Source organism: Ipomoea nil, unplaced genomic scaffold, assembly GCF_001879475.1.
Source record: "Ipomoea nil cultivar Tokyo-kokei standard unplaced genomic scaffold, Asagao_1.1 scaffold0268, whole genome shotgun sequence".
Taxonomy (NCBI): Eukaryota; Viridiplantae; Streptophyta; class Magnoliopsida; order Solanales; family Convolvulaceae; genus Ipomoea; species Ipomoea nil.
This window is the reverse complement of record NW_017616696.1, coordinates 821,650-838,381: the sequence shown is the minus strand read 5'-3', so window position 1 is coordinate 838,381 and position 16,732 is coordinate 821,650. Positions and strand designations below refer to the sequence as shown.

At 41.9% G+C, this 16,732-nt stretch overlaps 2 protein-coding genes across 2 annotated transcripts; both read left to right on the top strand.

Annotated features, from left to right (window-relative positions):
• The first annotated feature begins 13,524 nt into the window (after nucleotides 1-13,524).
• Nucleotides 13,525-14,424, top strand: LOC109152119. The gene has a single exon (XM_019299696.1). The coding sequence runs from the start codon at nucleotides 13,525-13,527 to the stop codon at nucleotides 14,422-14,424; it is 900 nt and encodes a 299-aa protein (XP_019155241.1).
• A 644-nt stretch (nucleotides 14,425-15,068) lies between these two features.
• On the top strand, nucleotides 15,069-15,503 carry LOC109152109. The gene has a single exon (XM_019299690.1). The coding sequence runs from the start codon at nucleotides 15,069-15,071 to the stop codon at nucleotides 15,501-15,503; it is 435 nt and encodes a 144-aa protein (XP_019155235.1).
• Nucleotides 15,504-16,732: the final 1,229 nt, after the last annotated feature.

Genomic DNA, 16,732 nt, shown 5'->3' with positions numbered 1-16,732 from the left:
CTTACTTAGCTTAACTATTTCGGAATTATTATGAATGAAGATTCTCGATCAAATTCCAATTTCCACTACAAAGGTAAAACACAAAGTTATACTATCAACCTAACCTTCCCTCCACTAAAGGATGAAATGAGGAAAAAGACAAAAATCACACCATCAAGAAATGCTCAATGTCACCATTAGGAATGGAACCTTAGACCTCCCCTCTACAAGTCAAGGCCTCAACCGGTCAAGGCCTCAACCGCTAGCCCATAAGTGTTTCTTGAAACCTTAAGGGGATACTCCCTTGTTAAACCCCCCCAAGTTCCTAAAACCCACAAAAACCCCAAATCAAAAACCCTTCTCCTCCTTCTTCCTCCCATTCACCTTCCCCACTCCCTCTCCTTCTCTCTCCCACACAACCCGCCGCCCCACCATAGCAACCACCCTCAAACCACTCGACGCCACCGCCGCACGAACGCCGCCGCCGTCCGACCGCCTCCCGCCAGCCCGCGCCGCTGCACCACCGCAACAGCGCCCAGCCGCCCTCGCCCGAAGACCGCCCGGCCACCGCCCGCTGCCTTGCTGCGCACCGCCCCGAAGCCGCCTCTCTCCCTCGCCAAGGCCATCGTTTACCATCACCGGCCCTCCACCGGAGCACCACGAATCGCCGCACGCTCGGCCACCGGGAAAGACACGCCGGAGCCCCGCCGCCCCACCGGAAAAAAATTCGCGGGAGGTTCACCGGAAAGGCTACCGGAAATTTTGCCAGAATTTCTCACCACCAAAGAGAGATTCACGATGCCGAAAAAGCCCCTCGGAATCCGCACCCCGGAATGGAACAACGCCGATTACACCGTGATCGGAGGTAAAACTCTTGAACCCGACCAATTCTCTCCGGAATTGGTCGATATGCTTAAACACCAAGGACTCCTAGATGCATACCTCACCATCAAAGGGGACACATACCCCGAATTGGTGAAGGAGTTCTATCAACATCTTGTGGCCACAAAACGGGGTGACAAGATAGAGATCACCACCAAGGTCCGTGGCAAGGAAATTGTGCTTTCCGAAGGCCGGTTGGCCAAGCTCTTGAAATTGACCACCACGGGTGTGTCTGACTATGACCGAAAGGGGTGGATTGATACCCAAACCACGGGATACAAGGACTATCTTGGGTACTTACTCGGGAAAGAGGACGGGTTCACCTCGGCCACTCGACCAAACCGAAAGTGGCTATCGGCAGAGCAAAAGATATTGGTTATGATTGTAACCGATAGCCTCTTGCCCACCAATAACAAGAGCAAGGATGTGGGGAGCTTGGAGTGCACCTTTGTGTATCTCCTAAAACATAAAATCAAGTTCAACCTGCCGGCGCTCATGCTAAAGCACATAGAGTTCTGCAAAACAAACAACCGGCTTAGCCTACCCTACGGGATGATCCTAAGTTGGATCATGGAGAAAAAGGGGGTGGACCTAAGCCACACCGAGGTCAAAACCGCCAACGGCATGGTTTTCAATGCCCAAAACCTCCGCCGCAACGACATCTACTACACCGAGGGAGGACACTATCTCACCCTCGAAGAAATTTGCCAAAAACCCGAGGAGAAACGTAGGGAATTGGTTGATCGATTGGACATCTCCAACAAAAAGCTCAAGCGAGCCATGCAAGATTGCGGAGGTACGGAGGGAAATGAGGGACAAGAGGAGGAAGACGGGCCTAACCCGTCAGTGCACCCACAGCCAGGAGGGAACCCGAGGGGACAAAACGAGGGTTCGGTCAACGAACGCATACTCGCTCAGCTCGACCGGCAGAATCAAATCATGGAAGAAGGGTTCTCATCCTTGATTCGCACCACATGCGCACTCGATCAAAGGGTAGCAGCGATCGAGGCCGCCTTGGGCACTCGCGGTGCATCCCGTTCCAGCGCAGGAAATCGAGGTACAACCGAAAAATTCTCTATCACAACACCATCAAAAGTTCAGCCTACCCCAAGCCAAGACAAACGTAAGGCCGCAACCCTAATCAGGAGGCCGAGCTACGAGGTGTCTAGGGGTGAAAGGATGGACTATAACACCGGGCTTCGGGGACGAAGCCCCTTGTAAGGGGGGAGAGTGTAACACCCCGTGTTACGGACCCTAAAACTATTTAATTAATTAATCAATAGCCCAAGAGAAAGAATAAATCATAATGATTAATTAGGGAAAAAGGCCCACCATAGTCCATGGGCCCTCATATATAAACCCAACCCCTAAACCCAATCCTTAGTTCCAAAAGGAATAGAATTAGCGAGCCTATAATATTAGTTCCTAATTAGGACTCCTAAATATATAAATAGGGGACTTAGGAGGCACCTAGAACTTCCCACAAAAATAACGCCCCACCACCCCAAAAGAGCTCCAAGAATCCCCTTAGGAGAAATCAAGAAAGCAAGGAAGCTTAAAGAAAGATCCTTCATAGCCAAGGAATTAATTAAGGCTAAGAGGTAACCCATGTCTCAACAAAACCTATTTTCATAGTTATAATTCCCCCATAGGGTTTCCCCCATATTATTGTATATTGGCCAGTTATGATGATTATTATTGGTAATTGATGTGATGATCCCATGGGGGATCTTGATAATCTTGATATTGGGAGATTCTTGATGATTATATGGAGTTCTTGATGATTATGTGTTGTTCTTGATAATTATGTGATGCTCTTGATGTTTATGTGTTATTCTTACCGAATCTTGCAATTAGAAGACGAACCGTATTCTTGTTGATATAAAAGTGATTAGAACCCTAAGTTGTATCGTATGATCTTATTCTTGGATTGTCGGGTGGGGAAATCGCATGTTTGGGTGTTGATTATATTTAGAAAAGCATGATAGGTTATGTGTCGTTCGTTTCTCGTAATTGATCCGTTAATTGTCTACGTGTTGTCGTTAATTGCGTTGTAAAGTGTCTAAGCATGGTTTCGGGTTCCACAACGGTTCCCGGGGCGCAATTGATGAAAAAGGGTCAGTGGGGGGTAGGTGGGGGTAGGGGACCCGCCACCTACCCGGTGCCGAGAATCACCGCCTGGCAGCGGGTGGCCGGCGGGCGGGCAGCTGCCCGCCGGCGACCCGCTGCCCGAAACAGTAAAACCGGCGGGCAGCCGGCGGGTGGAACCCCCACCCACCGGCTACCCGCTGGAAATTCATCCCACCCGGGATCCCGGCTTCCCCGTTTGATGTTCCCCGTTCCCCGTGGTGTCCCAACGGACTCCGTTTATCGTGCCTATGTCTAGTTTGATGTTTCGGGTACCGTTCGTAGGTTTATGAGTCTATTATATTGCGTGCTAGTTGAATTGGTATCCCGTTGACCTAGGTGGAAGAAGTATGAACCCCTTAGGACTATTCTTAGTAAGTGATGGATCACGCATAGGTTTTGTTATACGTTTTCTCCCCCTTCCTAATGTGTAATGTGGGTTGCATGTGCTTGCTATGTGTTATGTGTGTGTTACCCCAATTCGGTTGCGATCGGATTGGTTATCCTAAGCTGCGGTTCAGAAGCTGGCTGCGGTCAGATTGATACTCTTGGGCTGCGGTCCACCGTTTGGTTGCGATCAAACGTTTCTATACGAGCTGCGGTTCGTCCTTTTTCCTGGCTGCGGCCAGATGACATTCTCTTGGGCTGCGGTCCACTGTTTGGTTGCGATCAAACACTATGATGAGCTGCGGTTCATCGGTCGGTTGCGACCGACCCCTCCGTGTTGCGATACGGGGCAGGGTGCTGCGGGGCCGTGTCAGAGCTATATGCGCTGACCCTCATGTATGGGCATGCGATTGGTCCTGTGGCGCCAACAAAGTGTGTTATGTGTTGTGACATGGACGAGTTGTGATTACGAGTGTCTTGGGGGATGTGACTATGGGTTTATATTGGGGATTGTTCATGTTGGGTTATGATCATTGTTTATGCTTTGCCTTATCTGCCTTATCTGTTGCGAACTGCATATGCTCGTTATAACTGTTGCTTGTGTCTGACCTTATCTGTCGAGTCATTCCCGGTTTTAAAGCTAGAGTTCGTAGGATATATCTTCATGCTCAAAATGGTTTTCGTATATCTATATATATCTCTATATGTATTGTATTTCAACGCGTTGGAGTGGGTTACCAGCATCTCTCGCTGAACAGATATATTTGGCTTTCAGGCACAGAGGACTAGAGCACTGGAGCGCGCTAGAACTGGAGCATAGAAGTAGAGTAGTTTCCCTTTCGGCCTGCGTGCCATATTATGCATTGTGTTTCAATGGATATTAGTTAGATAGCCTGTGCACCTGGGTTCTCTAGCCCAGGTGTGGCATAGCACCTCGTACACTTATGATATACTTTGGGATGAAATGAGATATTACCTTTATTATATAAGCTTAAAATGTCTTGAAAATCTGGGGTGTTACAGGCACCCCTACCCCCACCTACCCCCACTGACTCACAGGCAACTTTCGGTCCCGGGATCTCTCGTGGAACCCGAAACCATGTCCAAACACATAATGACGACACCACGTATTCAATTAAAGGAATTAAATCAAGAATCACACCAGATACGTTCTAACACGATTCCTAGACATGCCAAGACCTAACATTAATCATATAACGGTTCAGGAGCATCCTAAACCACGAGAATATCAATAAGTCTATATGCAAAGATCTAACACAAGTCCTAGGCTAGACTCAACACCCGATCATGCATAATACCACCCAATTATACCAAGAACATCATAGCACGAAATTCACGATATAAACCTAGGGCTCTAGACATTATCAAAGTACAAGATCATTCATATAATTAATTAGAATATCAAGAACATCCAGATTATCACATAAACACAATATAAACCCTAAGCAAGGCTCTATCAAGACTCAATCACAGAATTACACATACGATTATCAAAGGAGCCAATGAATAAGATATAGCAAGGAAAATAGGTTGTGTAGAGACATGGGTTACCTCTTAGCCTTAATTAATCCTCCCTTGGCTATTAAGGTTCTTCTCTAAGATTTCCATCCGATTGATCTCCCTAGGCTTGGTGGTGGAGAATCTCCTGGAAATAATTTTGTGTAATATAACTATGGGTGGTAAGGTTTCTAATTGCTTTCTAATACACTATTTATAGAGTTAGGAATCCTAATCAGAGTCTGAATAGTAAAGACCAACATTCTATTCCTAACAGGTATATAGGTCTAGGATTCCTAATTAGAATCTGAGTAGCAAAGGCCTACTATCTTTATTCCTAATAGGTCTAGGATTCCTAATTAGAGTCTGAATAGTGGAAGGTCCACTCTCTTTATTCCTAATAGGCTTAAGACTCTAGTTTAGGCAAGGGCCCACGATCCATGGTGGACCACATTAATTAATTAAAGGGAATCCTAACCAAATCAAATCCTTTTTATTTATTATTAATGGAATTAATTAAATAATTGATCCAAATCATTTGAGCACATTTCCAAGATAATATGAACAATGACATACATTTCATTCATATATAAACCTCAATCAATCACCATTCAAGAATTAAGACAAATAAAGCACGAGGTGCGTCCTTTCCACACTTTAGACCGAACATCATCCTCGATGTTCACTCATGTGGACACGGGGATGGGAAAAATGAGTGGGTGGGTGATTCATGGTTCCCCTTTCCACAGTTTAGAAGTGTGATGTGGGGCGTGGTGGGAATGTGGGGTAGAAAGAATATAGCAATCAATCATACATGCAATCGGTATATAACAACTGATGAAACCAAGCCCTTTCCCACACTTAGAAATGCAAATAGGGTGTGGTTTCCACACTTTAGAAATCAACAATACAGGGTGCAATCAATAAATCAAAGTTAGAGGGAAGGCAAAAGAAACTCCCTTGTGAAGCACATTTCCCTCTTTTGCCAATCAAGCACCTTTGCCCCAACCGATCACATCAACCCTTAGTTAAGCATTTTCAACAAACAATACCCACAAAACTTTTAAGAAGGTTAGTAAGTCAATTCATAGATAAAGACCATTAATCACTTATCAAAAGAAAATAGAAGATTGGTGGAATTAAAGTCTAAAAACAAAAATAACAATTCAAAGTACGAAACGAAAACCAAAAATGAGTAATGAAAATGTAAAGCAAGTCTTAAAGATAATAGGTAGAGCCATTGATAACCAAGTGAACCCCTCAAGGCCGCTTAACCAACTACTCCAGCGGTGGATGTGGAAAAAGCTCATAACGTATTGCTGAAGTTCTTCTATCTGTTGGCTTCGTTTCTTCCTCGTGAAGTTTCTGTTGGTTGGCCAAGGCTTCCTGGTGAAGCTGATAGTGAAAAGCTTGCATAGTGTTCTAGTTGGTGACTTTTGTGTAATGCGGTGGCACTGGTGGGAATACGGGTATAAGAAGTGGTGGCGGATTCATGTCGACCCCCTCGGGTTTGGGAGGAATCTCTAGAACAACGACATCTTCCTTGGTTAAAGGTGTCATCTCGCACTCCCACATACGGATCCCTGGCCTAAAAGGGCACCGAGATTGAGCCCATGGCATAGCCGGCTAACTAGTGGCCTGCCAAAGATGTTTTTAACTTTATCCTTACATTGCGACACTAGCCAATTCTTACAAAACATCCCCATATTGATGGGCTTCCCATCCATGCTCCAAAGAGCCAAGAGATCGATGAGGTAGACCTTGCTGAAATTGGTCCTCCTACCGTCCCAAGAGTATCCCAATATGCATCTCACCACCTTTAAGTCATTCCTCATCATATCATGCCAGTGTACTCGAGATCCTTACCATCAAATTCCGAGTTGCGAAATACTCGCCCAGTAAGTACTCACGATTTGCTCCCTTTCAAAGTCACATGACAAGTCCTTATACTAGTCTTCTTCTTGCTCTTTTCGGTTGTAAAAGGCCAATAATCACCCAAGCTCATTGACCGAGATGTGGTAGTTCTTTCTTGAATAATCTGAACCTTAAAACTGTCCCTTTGTAACCTTAAAACTAGCCAAGAACTCATACACTACTCGCTTGTAAGTATCATCTCTCCATGCAAATATTGTCCTCCAATAGGGTTGTTCCATGAGCCTTTCTACCTCCTCCCAGCATCCAAATGAATCCAAGAGATGTGGGTCAATGAAATTCCATGTGATCACCGGCTTTGTCTTGAAATGCTCAATCCTTGCTAGCATTCACCATGCATATCCATACGCCTAGAAGTCACCTCTTCTCGGGTCATGTCCCTTTCTTCCTTAAAATTTCTCTCCTCTCCTTGTCTACTTGACTCCCCTTCTTCCCTTCTTCTTTTAGATGTGGAGCTCCTTGTTCCTCTCATTTTCTATACAACAAAGATTTTCAAAGCATAGTACAATAACCGTATTCAAGGGTCAACACAAAAAAAAAAATAAAAAATTAGTCAGGGAATCAAGTATTTTGCATTTCCGCATCAAGTAACAAGAGAATATAGAGTAATGACATTTCAATTCAAGAACATGATTCACTCACTTTCAATAAAAGAAGCAAGTAGCCACATTTTCCAATTAATTCTACCAATATGGACACTAGCAAAGATTCAATAATTTGATTGCAATCAACTTCACAAAAATATTTTTCTTCCTTTACAAATTCAACTTGCATAGAATATGACAATCAAATTTCCCGTTTTTTCAAAATAACATGAACAAAAGAGTATTCATGCATGAATAAGTTGAATCTCAACAAATTCAATTTGCAAAAGGACATGGTATATAATTCAATTTTAAATTGCATTCACAAAGTCAAGATTCCCAAATTGCATGCTATTGAATTTCAAATTGAGCAATATAGACATGTTAAACTCAAATTGATTACATAGAATGCTCACATTATCATGCAATTTCATTTTTTCTTCATCAATTTCATCGTGCATTGCTACATTTACGAAACCCATATACAAAATTATCAAGCAAAACTAGGGTTCTTACTCAAGTTCTAAGATCAAAGCTACCACACATTATAATCAAATCCCTTCCATAGAAGTGTTCTTTACACTCTATGTAAACATTTCAAACCATTACAAGAGATAAATATTTAGCAAATATATTCTACCATTGTAGAGTTTGTAGAGAGATAAAGCTTAAATAGAAGACAACAATGGAGGGTGAAAAGAGGTTACCTTGTTGATATAGGAAGCATAGTGGGTACCCAAGCAAATAAACAAGCTATGAAGAGAATGAAGTGGAGGGAATGAACCTTGCGTGGGAGAGAATTTCTTTGAGTGAATGGGACATAGAGGAAAGAAAGAAGACATGGTCTTCTTAAGAGAAGAAGATTATCGCATCGCGTGACTTGGGGTGTCATGCCGTGACTGGGAAAGAATTGATTCAACCCCCCATTTACGCTGCTGTCACATGCGTGACAATTGGGGAATGGGTTGCCGAACCCATTTACTTTCCTGTTACGTGTGCTTCACGCACGTGAATCGGACCCAGTGAGGTCCCTTTCACCTTTCGTCCTTCCTTTTTGTCCCGAACTCCTTCCAAACACTTCTTCCGTGAAATTATGCTCCCACTTTGATTAGTTTAAACTTCTTGGTGACTCTCCATACAATGTTAGCTCAAGAAAGAAAATGAATGCAAGAACGGAAAAAAGAAAGAAGAAAAAAAAAAAAAAAAAAAAAAAAAAAAACTAAACCTAATTTCCTTGGGTTGCCTCCCAAGAAGCGCTATGTTTTACATCTTTATCTTGATGCCACATACCGTTACGCGTCGAAGTATATGAGGATTGGGACCGCACCATGCGTCCTATCTACTTTAATTTTGAGATATGCCCCTAAGTGTTGGGCATTCTCAAATTCTCTTAAGGAGAGATGATACACATACCTTTTTATGGTTTTGCCCAATGGTGGCTCAAGGGATGTGGCATCTAAGTCGTTTTTCCTTTCCTCTCTTTGGTTGTGCTTCTCTCTTCCTTTTTCTAAAATTTCTATCCTTATTCCTCCCTCACTTTTTATATTAGCCTTCTCAACTCCACCATTTTCACTATAAGTGCTACTTCCCACAACACAATTGTTGTTGCCAAAAGTGACAACATCATGCATTCTCCCAATTTATCTACACCATCGAAAGTAAAATTACCACATTCCTCATGATCAAGTAAATCATTAATACATGAATAAAAATACACATTATCACAATCATCAAGAGAGTCATTATCAAAAGTATGAAAGGAGATATTATCACAATCACCTATGGATCCAAAGGAATCATCATTACGAAAGTATAAGCAATTATTTCGACATGATTCAAGAGTAGCATCATCAAGAGAGTGAGCATAAGTATTTTCGAATATAAAGGCATAAGGAGGATCAAGAAGTTTACCACCCGTAGAAGCAATTATACCCTCATTTAGATCTTCGTCCTCCCACATGATCTCAATCTCCTCATCACTTGAGCTCTCCCTTCTATTCCTTCTTGATTTTCCAATTCGTGAATTGGAACTTCTTCAAGCACCAGGGCTTCATTTCTACTCTTTAAAGTGGCGGCTTCGGCCTCCAATTGGATCCTTCTTCAGATTTCTCCTATCATCCACGCAATCATGGTTTCCATTATCTTTAATGGTTGCAAAGTTTCCTCTCGGTATGCGGACATTTCTTCTTCAATTTCTCTCTTGACTTCGGCTTTGAGATTAGCCAAGTCTTCCCGAGCCTCTCGAATGAACTCTTGGAGTCTCCACTCGAGGTTTTCACGTTCTTCATCAAATGGGATTAAGGATTGGTTAGCATAGTCCGGTTCATTCCAAGGTAGAGGATGGTAGGGGTAATATGGTTCATGTTTTTCATAACACAATGGTGTGGGTGGGTGGGGTGGATATTTAGGTGGGATGTTTTTTTTGTGGGAATAACAAGGTCGGACAAGGATTGGTTTTTCGTAGAAATCATCGAATAGAGAATACATCTTTTAGGATCACCTATAAAGCGCAAGAGGAAAGAAAAAAAGGTCCTTCCAAATAGAAGTAGTTGCTTGTGAGCAAGTATGATATGCAACAAGTTTATGCTCACTTTCAAATCAATCAACAAGATATAATATGTACAAAAAAAAAAAAATGAAATCACAAGATAGCACAATGACCAAAATGATGGAAATAACAACACAATGGATTCATAAGAAGACACAATGAGATACAATGGGGAGTACAAATATGCAGCTCATTCTAACAACACAACATCCAAAACCGTTGCCGGCGCCATTTTGATAGCGTGTAATTTAGCGGTGGATGGAAAGTAGGGTGGAGAATGAAGATTCTTCCGGATGTCGCTCTCACAGGATGGACACTTGGAATTGAATATTGTATTAGCAAGCACAAGCACACAAGTGCACAAGGAAGCTACGGGGAAACATTATACAAAAGGAGGTAGGGAGAGAACATAACAAAGAGAACAATATAACAAGGAAAATAAAGCGGGGAGTTGGATTGAGTCACTGGACATTATCCATGCTTTGGACTAAGGTGGATTTGGTGTACTGTAATGCAATTATAACTCACTTTTGGGAGTAGTGAGAAGGACTACAAGTGTCCAAAAAATAATAATTTGGGATGTTAAATGACAAAAACAATAGTCTGGGACTAAATTTAGAATTGCCACAAAAAACAATGGACCTCTGGTGGAATTAACTCAATTTATGTATATTAGTAAGTAACTTTTACAAACTAGCAGAAGTAACTTCATTGCACAAGACGGGGATAAATAATGAAGACAAAGACAATGACAAACTTTAGGGGTGTTCAATCAGTTAATCGTTCGGTTAACCGAACCGAATTAATCGAACTTTTTAAACCTTTAACCGTTAACCGAACCAAAGTTTGTGTTACCAAATAAACCGAATCAAATTTTTTTTCGGTTAACCGATTAACTAAACTTTTAAGCTAAAATTTAAAATCCAAAAAATCACCTAAAATAATAAATCTAATTAAAATAAAATACATATCATAATAAATTCATCCCTAACTTCAAATCTTCAATAAAAAATGCAAAGTCTAAACATTCATAGTCCATTATATATTTATATTAGTATTACACAATTACTATTTTTAATTAATTAATTAATTAATTATTTATATATATATATATATTAAAAACTTTGGTTAACCGACCTTTCGAACCAAATTAACTGTTAACCAAAATTTTCAAATTCCTTTAACCATTAATCGAACCAAAAAAGTTCGGTTAAAAATGGTTAACTGAACTTTTTCGGTTCGGTCGGTTAACCGAAAATTCTCCAAAGTTTGCACACCCCTAACAAACTTATCCAAAAGTAAATTAACAAAACTTAGATTAATTCAACTAAAAGTAATATCTACTACCTAATACCATATCAACTACAATAAGTATTTAGATAATTATTTTTTAAAAAGCGCCAACATTAATTGTAATGCCAACTATAATGAACTTCTCATATATAATCTTGAATTGATATGCTTTAAATTACTTATTTAAATACAAACATTGGGCATTAAATCAGTCGTGCTATGTGTGTATAAAAACTAGTATATTTATACACATACATATGTGTGTGTGTGTGTATTAAAATTTCATATTTAATGTATAGACAATGACCTTTTTTACTTTTTTTTCTCCCTTATTTTTGATTCAATTGCTCAAAACTAGATGAGTAAAATTGTAATGAGTTTTGTAATTATTACAAGATTTGATTCAAATAGTAAAATAACAAAAGTAAACAAACAAATATGATAATAGATATCAAAACCCAAAACACAAAATAGGGTGCAAAAGTCTCAAACCAAACACCACTTTATTTTCATGAAATTTGAGGTATTCATTGTAAATTAAAACAAATTCTTTATTGATTGAGAAAGTATAGAATATATACTACCTTTTAAAGAATCATGAGTGTTTCGAAAAATATTTTTCTATTGCCAACAGGTCAACTACTATGTAGTGTGATGACACATCTATTAACATTTTAAATGAATTTAAAACATATCTTACCTTGTCAGGGCATGTCCTGGCCATGCCAAACCAGCACGAACGCACAAGGCCTCAAATTTTTGGGGGCCGAATTTTTTTTAAAAATATTATAGATATAATTTATTTTTTTATACTTGGTAAATTTTTATTTTTTTTTTGAATTCATAGATTGGTCTTAATTGTAATTGAAAATAAAACTTTAGAATGAATTAACATTGAAATTTTGGTGAATAATTTTTGTATTTAAATATGAATGAAAAATGACACTATTAAATTAACTTTTGAATTGTATTCTTTCTTTGTTAAATATTGATGCATTATAGTAGGGTTTTCTCTCCCTGGTATCTAGGGTTTTCTTTCTTCCTCCATGGTATCTAGGGTTTTCTGTGATTTTGCATGTTGCTTCGTAATTACCTCTTATGTTCTTGTCGAACTTGTTGTTCGATTTCTGGTTTCTTTGTGCTCTTGCATGGACGTTCAGGACATTATTGCTAGCACGGCACACATCTCTTCGGAGGTTGAGGAGGCTGGCTTCCGTTTTGATGAGGATCCGGCTACTGACCTAGCGCGGGAGGCGTCACGGCAATACTGGACGTTGGTCGGTAGGTTCCTGACTGATAGGAACGTCAAGTTCGACATGATGCGTCAGGTTTGACCGACTGTTTGGCGGCCGCTCACGGGGTTTCAGGTGGCAGAGGTTCAACCGAATCTTTATACGTTTATTTTTTTTCATGAGTCGGACATGAGACGAGTGATCGAAGATAGCCCCTGGGCGTTCGAGAATGCTACGCTGATCTGCCAGCCTTTACCGCCCGGTGATCACCCTTTGCAGGTTCCCCTGAACACTATTGACTTTTGGGTTCAAGTCTACGATATCCCGGTAGAGTACCGAACCGACAAGGTCCTGGAGAAAATTGGAGACTACCTTGGTGTGTTTATTCGGTTGGACGAGTGGAATTTCATGTGACTATGGACAACTTTCTATCGAATCAGAGTTACGGTAGAGGTATCTAAGCCCTTGAAGAGGCGGATGAAAATGGTCAAACGGGATAATTCTTGGTCCTGGATCAACTTCAAATACGAATGGCTCCACATGTTCTGCTACTTCTGTGGTAAGCTCGGGCGCTCTGAAAAATTCTGTTTGGCGGCTAGGGAATCCTCTCTAGCTCCGGATCAATACCCGTTCAGCAGTTGGATGAAGGCGGGTAGTACCAGGGGGGCTTTGTCTGTTGGAGAAAGATGGTTGCAGGAAGGGGATATGAGGCTTTTTGAGATAGAGGCAAAGGCTTCGCCTACTACTGGAGTGCGTCCGATCTCGACGCACTATTCTCCCAGCATTGAGAGAGGGCGTGATGATTTACATGTTAACTGGCCTGAGGCTTCTCCCATCTCTGGCTTACTACCTCATGAGCAGCTTCATTCTACTAGAATATTACAGCGGGAGGAGGTTGATGATGGTGTGCGTGTGGATCCAAAAAGAAGGAGGGGGTGAGTGAACTGGTTGCTACTAGGGTGGAGGAGGGTGGCAAGGAGATGCAGATTGAGGATAATTCTTTGTGTTTGGCGGAACCTGGACCTCAGGCCCGCCCATCCCAATGAGTACCTTAAGCTGGAACTGCCGTGGCTTGGGCAATCCACAGACGGTTCGTGAGGTAGTGAACCTTGTGTCCAAGAAGAAGCCCGAGTTTGTGTTCCTGCTGGACACGAAAGTTGATAGGAGTCATGTAGAGAGACTGCGTGTGAAGTTGGGATGGGAAGGATGTTTTTGCGTTGATAGTTTGGGGTTGAAGGGCGATCTGTGTTTACTTTGGGCCAAGAATAATATTGCTCGTTTAATTAGTTTCTCACGTAATCATATTGATCTGGTTGTGACGCTCCCCAATAGACATCATTGGAGGCTTACGTGTTACTATGGTTACCCGGAGAATACGAGACGGCGAGATGCCTGGAATTTCCTAAAGTCACTTAAGGGGGCTTCTAATTTACCCTGGGTGGTTTTGGGTGATTTTAATGATTTACTAACTCAGGCTGATAAGAGGGGTCATTTGCCCCACCCGAATGGATTGATTGATGGATTTAGGGAGGCTTTAGCAGTTTGTATTTTATCGACTATGCCCATGTTAGGCTACCCGTTTACTTGGGAGGGGGGCAGGGGTACAGTTGATTGGGTGGAGGAAAGACTCGATAGAGTGGTAACGGATGTGGAGTGGCTAGCTGGGAATGACAAGGCCAGATTGTATAATATCCAGACCTTAAATTCGAACCATTCTGCGTTATTTCTGGATATCTACAGTACTCATGGGGCTGTGCAGTTACGTAGCTTTCGGTTTGAAAATGCTTGGTTACTGGATGATGGTTGTAGGGAGGTGGTGGTAGGGGAATGGACCCATTCTGCCGGACAGCATTTACAGTATCGGCATGTGAGTTGTGGTCGTGGCCTTAAAAGGTGGGGGGCGAACATTTTCATAAGTATGGCTCCAGGATCGAAGCCTTGAGAAGAGAGCTCAATATGCTTAGAGGTCACTACAGTGTGGAGCCCCTCGAAAGGGTCAAGCAACTTGACGGCCAGCTGAATACAATCCTTACACAGGAGGAGGCCTTTTGGAAGCAAAGGGAAAAGCAGCACTGGCTACATGGGGCGGATCGAAACACCAAGTTCTTTCACAGGTATGCATCTTACCGTAAGAAAAAGAATGTTATTTTAAAGCTCAGATCTGATGAGGGGGATTGGGTAGAGGGTAATGGTTTGCCTGCTATTGTCACTGATTATTATAGGAAAATCTTTACCTCTGAGGGTCACTCGGGTAAGTTTCACGTGGACACCTTGCAGCCCCGTGTGACTTTAGAGCAGAATGAATCCCTCATTCACCCCTTTGAACCGGCTGAAGTTAAATGGGCTTTATTCTCTATGGGAAAGGACAAGTTTCCCAGACCAGATGGAATGAAACCTGGTTTCTACTAGGACTTTTGGGATGTTGTGGGTTCAGATGTTACGGATTTTGTTCTTGGTTGTTTATCCCACTCATCTTTTCCTACTAGTTTAAAGGATGCAAATATTGTTCTGATCCCCAAAAAGTTAACCCCGAAAGTGGTCTCTGTTTTGAGGCCGATAGCCCTGTGTAATGTGTTGTATAAGGTTATGGCCAAGATGATTGCAAACAGGATGAAACCCCTCCTTGAGTCTATTATTTCGGAATCTCAGAGTGCCTTCCTTCCAGGTAGATTGATCAAGGATAATATTCTAATTGCCTCTGAAGTTGGTCATTATCTGAGGAGGAAGCAGTTGGGCCAGGTTGGTTGGGCTGCCTTAAAATTGGATATGGCTAAAGCTTATGATAGGATGGAGTGGTCGTTTGTTAGAGATATGCTCTTGGGATTGGGGTTCGATGAGAAGTGGGTCAGACTTATTATGGTATGTGTTAACTCAGTAAAGTACAAGGTTTTGGTGAATGGAAAACCCAACGATGTCATTGCCCCATATAGGGGTTTGAGGCAGGGGGATCCCTTATCTTCGTATCTACTCATTATTTGTGCAAAAGGCTTATCTTTTGTTATTGAAGGATGCCCACGCTAAGAGTCTAATCCATGGTTGTTGAGTGGTTCGTGAGGCTCCCCCTATATCCCACTTATTCTTTGTAGATGATAGTCTCCTGTTCTTCAAGGCTAATATGAAGGAAACTTTGGAAATAAAGAGATGCCTACAACTCTATGACTATTTTTGCGGAAGAAGGCCATGAAGAGGAAGCGGAAGTGGGAAAAGTTGCCGAGGTTGAGGAAAGTGATCCGGAGAGTGAAGAGAACCGAAGGAGGAGAGAAGCCCGAACCAAGAGAGAGCACGATGTTATGACGCACGAGGAGCGTGTAGTCACCCTTCTACGCCAGCAAAACCAGATGTTAGCAGAGGGCTTTGCTTTTATGAAGACGCAGTTCGTGGCAGTTCACCAGAGGTTAGATCAGATAGAGGCCAGCTCGAGCTGAAGAGGAGATGAAGAGGAGTCCAATGAAGACACCGAAGAATCAGAGAGCGAGTCGTTCTAGCTCGGTGTTGTGGTGACCCCGTCCACCTTTCCTTAGCTTGTTGTTATCTTTTAGTTGTTGCTACGACCGTTCGCTAGTTGCTTGTTGTTTGCTTCGTGTGTTCGTTCTTGTTTGCTAGTTTTGTGGAGTAGTTAGCTTTGTCGGTTGTGTTAGGAGTTAGTTGTATAGATCTTTGGTGTTGGTTAGAAGTTTTGTGGTTGTTTGGCTGAGAGTTTGTATGCTCAATGTTCTCCGTTGGTTATTTGTTTCAATCCTTTCAATGCTACGATTTCTTGCTTGTTCTTGGTATCATTTGGATCCTTTAAGTTTTGACCAAAAGGATATTCTTGACACTCTTGTCACATTGTTGTTTCATTCTACCGTTTTGTTTTGATTTGTCGTACCCAAGCTTCGGGGACGAAGTTTCTTTTAAGGGGGAGAGGATGTGACACCCCGCAAATCTAAATTCTATTTAGGGATTAATTAAGTAATTAATCCTAATTTAATTGGTGATTTATTCTTTTAATTCCTGAAAATTCAATAGTTGGGGACTAGTAATTGACTAGTCAACCCAAGTCAAGGTGTTGTACCTAAAGCTTTGAGAATAATTCCCTTGTTTCCTTACACTTCTTCATCTTAGTAAGGGCAATGAAGACATTTCACCTCATGATTGTATTCCAAGCTAACCTAGAAGACACCTTTCATTCTTTCCCTTACACTTTCAAAACATAAGTTCTTCCTTCTCTCTAGAAATTTAGCTAGCTTTTCCTCCAAGCTAAGTTGGGA

Coding starts and splice junctions, on each gene's coding strand:
- LOC109152109 (XM_019299690.1), top strand. CDS start 15,069: ATGGCCAAGATGATTGCAAACAGGATGAAACCCCTCCTTGAGTCTATT.
- LOC109152119 (XM_019299696.1), top strand. CDS start 13,525: ATGAGTACCTTAAGCTGGAACTGCCGTGGCTTGGGCAATCCACAGACG.